The sequence below is a fragment of the Alligator sinensis genome, unplaced genomic scaffold (genome assembly GCF_000455745.1).
Source record: "Alligator sinensis unplaced genomic scaffold, ASM45574v1 scaffold592_1, whole genome shotgun sequence".
NCBI classification, from domain to species: domain Eukaryota; kingdom Metazoa; phylum Chordata; order Crocodylia; family Alligatoridae; genus Alligator; species Alligator sinensis.
In genome coordinates, this window is record NW_005842214.1 from 380,360 (window position 1) to 390,510 (window position 10,151).

The 10,151-nt window shown below is 41.9% G+C and overlaps 1 protein-coding gene across 4 annotated transcripts in view; it reads left to right on the top strand.

The window, feature by feature from the left end:
• CKAP5 (cytoskeleton associated protein 5) overlaps positions 1-10,151 on the top strand; it is a 65,366-nt gene that overhangs the window by 20,493 nt on the left and 34,722 nt on the right. For all 4 annotated transcript variants that reach the window (XM_006026906.2, XM_025207924.1, XM_006026907.2 and 1 more), the window contains exons 12-17: positions 542-724; positions 2,870-2,983; positions 5,096-5,206; positions 6,610-6,702; positions 8,105-8,290; positions 8,494-8,588. In XM_006026906.2, the coding sequence (XP_006026968.1) occupies positions 542-724; positions 2,870-2,983; positions 5,096-5,206; positions 6,610-6,702; positions 8,105-8,290; positions 8,494-8,588 (782 nt within the window). The remainder of the gene's footprint in view (positions 1-541; positions 725-2,869; positions 2,984-5,095; positions 5,207-6,609; positions 6,703-8,104; positions 8,291-8,493; positions 8,589-10,151) is intronic.

Consider the following 10,151-nt stretch of genomic DNA (forward strand, 5'->3'; position numbering starts at 1 on the left):
AGTGGGTCTTGAATAGCCTTCAGAACTATGTAATCATTTTATTTAAAATCCTTGCTGGAAATGGTCAGTTTTCAAGGTGCAGTGCTCACCTTTGAAAGCCAAGTTTTGCTCAACTCATTATTTATGTGATTGAACTCATCCCAGAGGTGTGCATGTGTGTACCTTTTTGAGGTGACAAGATCAACCGTGCATTGACATGTGGCAGGATTGTTCAATAATATCTTCTGTGAAGAAAACTCTTAATATATTTTAAAATGTTTTGAGAGGTCTTATTAGAAGACCTTCTGTGCATACGTGTGTGTTTACAACTTTTATATGTATACTTTAAGATAACATGCTGCTTGGGCTAGAAATTAAATCTGGTGCTATTAATGTCTAATGGAACTAATTTTGATTTATTTGGATAATAAAACAATTTGAATGATCTTTGGGGTATTCTTATTATGCTAATGGATAAAAACCTAGTTCTTAAAAGGGGCATTAGGTGGTTAGATGCTGGGGACATACTTAAATGGTGGTGGTCTTAACTCTTTTTCTCCAGATTAAAGAGTGTGCTGAAAAGGTGGAACTGGCTTGTGGTAAGAAGGCAGGAGGAGCAGCTGATAAAAAGGAAGGCAAAACTCTTCCTGGAAAGACCCCAGTTGTTTCGGGGGCTGCTGGAGACAAGGATACAAAAGAGACTTCAGCCAAATCAGGACCACCAAAAAAAGCACCTGTTGTCAAGGTAGGAGGGATATAGACAGCCTACCTTAGCAAATTGTTATAAGAGAGAGTTACTCCCTGGGAACCTGTTTAAATTGTTTCTAGTTGCAGTCTTTTGGGAGTCAAGGTAATCCCAGCAAGTATCCTTGTTCTTGCTGCTTGTGGGGGGTGCTACTATGCTGAGCCACCCACCTCACTGTGCCTGACCTTAACTACGTTTTGGGCGTCTCCCCCAGGGCACCTACGTCTGGCTGAACCCCTTAGTGGAGCACATGCGCAAGCCTGGGGTAATCGCTACCACCACCCAGGCTCTGTTCTCTGTTAGGGCTCTGTGCAGCCCGGGGTACATGGACCGTGCAGACCTTGGGGGTGATTGGCCCACTGTGGTATTTTGGGGTGCTTCTTTTAGCCTGAAGCATTCAAAAGTAGCCTACTGCACTGGAGGAAAGTAAAAAGCCAAGCCTACTTTAGCTAGCTGAGCAAAGGGAGTTATAAAGGCTTGTCTCGCCCTTCTCCCCTCAGATGCAGAGCCAGGCACGCTGCAACAGATAACTTTTTATTAATCAGAGGGGGAGAACAGGGAAGGGGTACAAGACAAATCTTCAAAGAAAATGCCTTAAGCAAAACAGAATGGTCTTGTTGGCCCTTTTTAATACGTGGCTAAAGTTACATAGATCTAACTTTCTAGCTAGTCTTCAGGCATACTCACTGATTCATGCAGATGGCAGCCTAAGGTCCCTGCTTGAAGCTGTTCCAAGATGCCTGCCAGAGGAAGAGCTCCCCCCAGACCAGGTGGCCTGATCCTTAAATAACCTTTCTAAACTCATCACCTGGTGCCAGCCAGAAACAGGCATTATTTGAACCCTGCTGTCGCAGACCAGTCATTTCAAAAGTGGTCAGTAACCTCTGGTGGAGTGACTGGAGTCACTCAACTGGTTCCACAGGTTCATTGGAGGGAAACTTAAGACGGAGGTTCTGGAGACAATAAGGGGGGATGAGAGAATGTCCCATACAGCACACACAAGATACACAGCAAAATAAATCCAGAAACACTTGACCACACACAACTCCAGGTGTGTGTGGGTGTTACATTCTCCCTCCAGCCCAAAATGTCCCAATCCAAGGACAGATAGAGGGAGACTTCTTCACGCTGCTTATGCAGCAAAAGGTTTAAAAAGGATGGAGTCTGGACTCTTTCAGAAAGCAAACTGGTGTGGAATGAGGATTCTATTCTTAAGTCTTCTAAATCCCAATATTTTTTGTAATGCCAGGTACTGATTAGGACCCAGCTAGACAAAGCATTGTTTGAGATGATATAATTGGGGGTGGTCCTGCTTCGAGCAGGGGGTTGGACTAAATGACCTTCAGGGGTCCCTTCCAACCTTAATTTTCTATGATTCTATAATTTTGAAACCCTGCAGGCAACCCACCCAATACCTTCCTCAGAGGTTTTTGAACTGTATAAGCAAGAAAACATCCTGGCATGTTGGTGTAGGACCAGCACATATATGAATTCACAGCACATTCAATACCGGTATCGCTTTTGCAGTAAAGCATAATCTGCAATGTTGCTTTAATGTCTTGACTACCAAGTGCTGTTTAAAACTGCTAATCTGGTTAAGGGAATCAAGATGACTTTCAGATGTTAAAAAGGTTTCCAATAGTACACCATCTTCACAGTGTCCTTCAGGCATCTTTTTCTGGCCAAGCAGAGAGTTGGGGATTCTAGGAACAAATAGAAAGATGGCATTCAAATGTTTTGTTTAACATTGTAATGAAAAATGCTTTCTTCTAGGCCTGACAAACTTGGAACCTGTCATCTATAATCTCCAAAGGAAATGGAATCACTTGTCTCTTGTTCCATGACCCTTCTCAAGCAAATGTAAACCCTTTTTACACTGTCTTTAACTTCTCTGCAGAATTCTCCCCATCTGCTAAGACTTGCTGCTCTTGAAATTACACACAAATGACTTGACCACTTTGCTTGTTAATCCAGTTACAATTGGTATATATCAAAGTTTCTTTCTGTGAAGAAAGACTTCAATTGCTTAAATGTATCTTTTGGAATTGGAGCCAAAGATTGAAAAGCAAGACTCCCTTCTTCTGACTTATAAATATTGTTTCTTTAACTGAGAGCTTTATCTTGGTTGGCTTGTTTCCTTTTCAGCCTGGTGGCCCACCCAAAAAAGGCAAACCAGCAGCAACTGCTGGTATGGGAGGCGCTGGAACTAAAGGCAAGAAAGGACCTGAGACTAAAGAGATATTTGAATCTGAGCTCTCGGTAGGTACTTTTCTTCACTCTGAAATACAAAAGGGAATGCTACGTCTTGCAGAGAAAAATAATTTGCATCACTTATATCTTGTAGGATTTATGGCCCTCAAGTTGCAATACACTATACCAGAGTAAAGCAGTGCATTCAAATTGGTGGGGCAGAGGAACTGTTTCACTTGATCCTGAAGTTTTAAGATGGGGCAGGTTCTGGTAAACAAGCCATTATCAAATCCCTATTTGGGTAACATTTGAGGTCTTTTGCCTCTCAGGGAAACTGAGTTGCCAGAAGGGTGGAGGAGGCTGAAATGTCCACAACAGTACTTTCGAAGTTGCAAATTATATTCAGTTGCATATCTGGAGTTAAGTCTGGGAAATGGAGTGTTCTGGAGCTTGACTCCCACAGTCCAGATGAGCAAATCAGTAAAATATATATTGTTCAGACTAAATTGCAAACCTCATGCTTTCCAGAGTGCATTTCCAATTCTAAGTCATCCTTTTAGTTTGCTTAATGCAGTAGTATGCTGATGGTAGGTGGGCTAAAGTTAGAACCCACAAGTAAGCTGTATACATGCTGAGCAATGATAAAAGTCATTGAAACAATTCTTATGTGTGTTTTCAATTATGATATTCAGGCTGGGGGAGTGGTAAATACACTGGAGGGTAGGGGCTAGGATTCAGTGACCTAGACAAATTGGAGGATTGGGCCAAAAGAAATCTCATGAGGTTCAACAAGGACAAGTGCAAAGTCCTGCACTTAAGACCGAACAATCCCATGGACCAGTGCAGGCTAGAGGCTGACTGGCTGGGCAGCAGCTCTGCAGAAAAGAACCTGGGGGTTACAGTGGACAGTAAGATGAATATGAGCCAGCAGTGTGCCCTTGTTTCTAAGAAGGCTAATGGCATACTGGGCTGCATTGGTAGGTGTGTTGCCAGTAGGTCAAGGGAAGTGATTATTCCCTTCTAGTCAGTACTGGTCAGGCCACATCTGGGGTACTGTGTTTAGTTTTGGGCCCCCCACTACAGAAAGGATGTGGACAAATTGGAGAGAGTTCAGTGGAGGGCATCAAAAAAAGTGAGGGGGCTGGGTCATTTGACTTGTGAGCGGAGCCTGAGGGACCTGGGCTTATTTAGTCTGGAGAAGAGGAGACAGAGGGGATTTAATAACAGTCTTCAGCTATGTGAAGGGGGGTTCAAAAGAGGATGGAGTTGAACTCTTCTCAGTGGTGGCAGATGATAGAACAAGGAGCAATGGTCTCAAGTTGTGGCAAGGGAAATTTTAAGTTGGATTTTAGGAAGAATTTTCTCACTGGGAGAATAATAAAACACTGGAACAGGTTACTCAGAGCGGTGGTGGAATCTCCATCCTAGAAGGCTTTCAAGACCCGGCTAGACAAAGCTTTGGCTGGAATGATCTAGTTGGGGATGGTTCTGCTTTGAGTATGGGATTGGATTAGATGATCTGAGGTCCCTTCCAACCCTAATTTTCTATGATTGTCAGGCTCTGAAATGAAGACATTTCTCCAAGTTTTAAATGTTGTACGTATGTTACTGTGTCATTTACATATGCAGTCTTAGTAGGAGGTACAGATATTGGTGGAAACCAATTTGATAATGGTAGCTCCTTCCCATACACCAAAACAACTTTGCAATCATATACTTGCCCCTTGCCTAGGGTGCCTGTGAAAATATTAATTTTTCCCATTACCAAGTGTTGTGGGTAAATGGATTGGATTTTGAAGCCAGGTAAATATTCATGGCAGTCTAGCAAATCTGGGCTAAAATTTGCATAACCCTAAAACTAAATGCAGGTAGCACAGGATTTTCTTCTTTTCCCTGTTCCTGCTTAACTTCATCTGGCAGTTATGCACAAAAACTAATCTTTTCTATGTCCTCTAACAGCCTAACTGTATCCTGAAACTCACAGGGCCCAAAAAGTTTTACTTGCATTACTCCTCTCCATTAAGGTAAAACTGTTAATTACATGGCTGTACCAGTCTGACTCCTGAATTGCAGGCACTTTGAGAGGTGGTATTTCTGTCTCTGACATGCACTTAAGGCTTCTGTATCTCATTTGAGAGGGCCTGTTGAGAGGTGTTTAACCCTGTTCTATTTTGTATGTAGATAGAAGTGTGCGAAGAGAAAGCTGCAGCTGTCCTTCCAGCCTCTTGCATACAGCAGCTGGATAGTGGCAACTGGAAGGAGAGGCTTGCCTGTATGGAGGAGTTTCAGAAGGTAAGCATTAGAAGGTGAAAAGAAAAGGATGGCTTTTAGAAGCAAGCATGAAATTAGGGAAGACAGTGACTTTCTGCTGCCTTTTAGGGCTTGCTTCCCCTTTAAAAAAAAAAAAAAAAAAAGTATGTGTATATTAGTAAATAAATAACAACAAATCTGCTTAGTGGAACAGGCAGTGTATGCTGGCAAAGAACACTTGCTGATATAGTTTTAATCTGCTTTTTGAACAAAATAACTTTTAACAGCAAATACATAAAGTTATACTAAAAGAAAAAAAGTATATTAGGATTTTTGCTGGCATAACACTGACTTTTTCCAACTCCTGATGAGGGTAGCTGTGCTAGCAAAATTTGTGCCTAGGGCAAGTCTGAATCAAACCTGTTGTCCTGACCTGGAAATGTGTGTCACAATCTCTACTAAAATCTCTTCTTGTTCAATGTTCAGCACCAGTTTTAAATGCAAAACCCTGGCTGGCAAACTTGTAGGTCTGTAAGCACCATCTGATTACACCATATTACATCAGCCTCCATAGCTGCTAATGAGAACCCCAGTGTCTCTCTTGAAAGAGCTCAAACAAAGCATCATGTACAACAAACAGCTCTATTTAGTATGGAGCCTGGCTTTTTTCCATTCAAGCATTTCTGCCATGTGACCCTTTTTAACTGTGAGTTTTGCACTTAAAAGCAGGTACTCCAGTTGCACAAATAATTGATGCATTTGTATTACAGTTGTCATTGAGCTTTAGCATTAGCCATAAAACATGCTTAACTGAAATCATATGGTTTATATACCATGCATGGCTGCACTTCATTATCGCAAATCTGAATCAACGTTGAACTTTTATCCAAATGTTAAGACATCAGGATTTCGTTGGACTGCAGATTTTCTTTCTGGATCATTCTAGAATTTTGAATGTCTAAAGTTGCTTAATAGACTTAATCTTAAGATGTCTGTGTTTCTGTTCTTATAGGGAGGTATCTGCATTTTCAATTTAAGCAACATTGGCTATTTGATGAAAACTCAGTTGTGCTCCCATGACAAATGTTGTCACTAAAGAAGAGCTGTTAGGCACAGCTGCTTATATATCTATATACATTTATTAAAGGAAATAAATACAAATAAGTTAAATGGCAGTTTGAACTGTTTCACTTCAGTATGGGTCCAGCAGCTATAAAGCTGAAACGAAGTTCTAGTCTTGTGTGGCAAGGTTTCTTTCTGGTAGTTACTACTTACTGAGGAATTATTGTGTAGATGCAAGTCTCAGGTGTGCAGTATCTTGATTTACTATGAAGTGTAAACCCTTTGTAGATAAGCCCAGAGTGGTTTAAACTTGTTTCACAATTGTTTAGCTATTTGTTCTCCATATTTGGCATCTAATGGCTAATTTGATTTTCATTCTTCAGGCTGTAGAACTAATGGAAAAAAATGAAATGCCTTGCCAGGCTCTAGTGAGGATGCTGGCCAAGAAACCTGGGTGGAAGGAAACCAACTTTCAGGTAAAATTTCAGTTTTACATCATTGATTGCAGTTCCTTGCTGGAACAGTCTTACACTTGCCCATTATTGTGCAGGTTCTTCATATGTAGAACATAAGCTGTAAGTTCACTTCTGCTGGTTATTTTGGAACTTATCTACTAAAACTCTAAATTGAACATATAGTCTGCTCTAGGGTTCTGATGTAAATGAGATGCTCTTCCAAATAATTTGTTTTGCTTTGTGGTTTTTGTCATATGGGTACAATTGTAAACATCTTCATATTAAAGAGATTTTATTTTAAAGAAATACTGTTACTTTTGTTTGGGCCCAGATTTAGGTTTTTGTGGAAAATAAACTTATTCCAGGTTTATTTGGGGGAGTTTATCATGCAGTAGCTTGGTTTTAAAGCCAGTGGCTGACGGTGCTGCATTTTGCAAGCAGTGATGATTTAAAAAAAAACAAAAAACCCAAAACATTTCATTTTTAATAGTAGCTTTGCTCATTGGTGAGCTGAAGATGCTTTTACTCTGTTCAGCAAGTTTGAACACATTTCACCTTCATAATAGAGAATATTTTTTGTAAAGAAAAATTTCACTAAGGGATGTATGTAGAGCAGTCTTAGAGCCTTTGGAAAGCATGAGAGGAAACTGTGCCTTTCTCCTTTTGAGATTAGCTCAGAAGATCAGTTTTTTTTATAAAGTGATTTCTTTTCTTCACAAAATTGGCATAGCTACATTTTCTAAAAGAATTTGATGGTACAACTCAAGGATTTGTGCTTTTCTCCCAAGTTCAAACAAGACAGCAGTCCAGTCAGAACGGTAGGTGACTAGAATTCAAAAGATTCATTGTTACCACAGAAACTTGCCAGCTATACCAGGATGCTGATCTGGTCTTTGTTTCCATCTGTATAATGGGAATAGTATTGCCATTTTTATGAGGTACTTCGAATGTCATTGTGTCTGAAAATTGTTAAGCTAGTTGATGGCTTAATTCTATTGCTCAAGCTGAATGATATGTTAAAAGCTTTCCATAATGCATGGTAAACTAGGTTTTAAGATGAGCCATGTTAACATGTCAGAAACAAGGATTTTAATCCTGTATTCCACTAGATCAGCAGTTCCCAACCTCAGGTAGCGACCCAAATGAGGGTTGCAGGACAAGCTGTGCCATCTGCTGGGAGCTCCCCTGCCTTTGGGCCCCACACTCTGCTCCAAGCAGCAGGTCGCGGCAAAAAAAAGGTTGGGAACCACTGCACTAGATACTAATGTGAGTCCAAAGTGTTTGTGAACCTATTTACTACATTTGGGGAGGTAGCCCAATTCCATTTGACAGGATTTCAAGTCAGTTTGAACTACCCTGTAGCCCAGACTAGAATATGTAGTAGCACAAGTGAATTTACTTAGTGTTGTTTTGCCCTTTCCAGGTGATGCAGATGAAGCTTCACATAGTTGCCCTGATTGCACAGAAAGGAAACTTCTCCAAAACATCAGCACAAATTGTGTTGGATGGTCTTGTGGACAAGATTGGTGATGTAAAATGTGGGAGTAATGCAAAGGAAGCTATGACAGCAATAGCAGAGGCATGTCAGTTGCCGTGGACTGCTGAACAGGTCAGTGAGTCACAGTAGGACTTCAACATTGGGGGAGGTAGGGAGTGGGGAACACCAGTACCATTCACATGGAAGACTTTTCTTCTTATGCCTGAGATCCAGTTAAGTGTTCTGCAAAATCTTAGTGGGTGTTTTGTTTCTGTTTATGGGTTTGTCGTAGCCTGTTAGTGGGATAAAGATGCAAATTTTCCCTTCTGTTCTAGGTTATGGCCATGGCTTTCTCACAGAAGAATCCTAAAAACCAGTCAGAAACCCTGAACTGGCTCTCAAATGCAATTAAAGAGTTTGGCTTTTCTGGGTAAGTCTTGAAATAGTGAACGGAAATTTGAATTCACGCTTTTAGGGTGGAAACATCTATGAAGACATAGGGTCTTAGTTTGGTGTGAAACTTTTTCTTTCGTCTGCTGCCATAAGTGCATGTAGTAAGCTGCTGTTCCTGTAGCCCAAATACAAGCACTGTTGTCTGTGGAAGGATCATGTTTCACGTACGTAAGTGCATCACTCCCTAACAACAACAGAAGAATATTGACTATTATTTTAATAGCTGCCTAAAGTGTGCTAGACACTGCATACAGATACACATACCTGCCCCAGAGATCTTGCAAACTGAAGTGTGAGATATGGCATGGGTGGTAAGGACAAGATTAACAAGAGCGGATACATGTGCGTCTTGGTACTTTAAGTTATTATATCTTTCTATAGAAGAAAGACATGAGAGAATAAGTCTTCCTTCATGCTTATAGGTTTCGTGTTTTTAATTTTGTTTTTGTTTTGTGTTGTCAGTTTTTGGGAGCCATGGTGGTAGGATGAGAAGGTGGGGGTGTTAGCTTGGTCAATATGAAGAAAAGAGGCAGCACTTAGCTCCTCACAGGAGCCTGCAATTATCTTGCTTACCTCCTCTCTTGGTGGCATCCTTCAAAAGCTGTCAAAGTACTCCAGGGTTCCCTGACACCCTTGAGAATCACTATACTACACAAACAAATCAAGAGCGCACCCACTCCTTGTCAGGAAGTCATTGATTTCTGGAACTGATGCTGTCAGAATAGGAAACACCAGTGGGTCCTGACTTCTGGGAGCTGGTACTCTAGGCTGCTTTAGTCTGCAGTCAGTAGCCATCCATGAATGCCCCCTGCATAAATTCCTCATGATGTGTTATTCCATCACTGAGGATGCCTCATGTTTATACCAAGGACAACTAATGTTTGAGGCAGCCCAGCCCAGATCAGTGGTTGTTACTGGTTATCTTTCTCCTTTAACAATTAGACTAGTTGTTGACTTCTTCCACAATTTCCCCCTTCTCATGGTGATTTTAAATAATCAGAAACAAAGCCATAATCATTCTGGTGGCTCTGTACTGGCTGACTCAGTCTTGTCTTACAGGTGGCTATTCAGTCTTCAATCCAGTTAGGAATATCTCATGACCAGGGATCCTGGTTTTCTCTGATTGGTTTAAAAAAAAATGCAAGTTCTCTGATTTAAAAAACCCCAATTAAAATTAAAGGCACCCCACGGGCCCCCCTGGCCCTGCTGTATGCCCCTCTTCCCCCACATCCCCTTGGCCCTGCTTGTGCGTCTCACTTCCCCCACTTCCCCAACCCTGCAGGAGAAGGCCCCCAGCTGCCAGGGCTATGGACTGAAGCCCTCTGTCCCCACTCCCGCCTGGTGCCTGCTGCGAGCTCAGGAAGGGGAGGGCCGGCTCCACACCACTGCGTGCACCCCCAAGGGGCAGGGGGGCCTTACACCCCCAGATCTGTATGTGGGGTGGGGCAGGTGCAGGCTCCCCCCTGCTTTCCTCCCCTGGGGCCTCTGCAGACCTGGTGTGGCTATGGATAGGGCTCTCTTTGCTGCTGCGAGCTGCGTG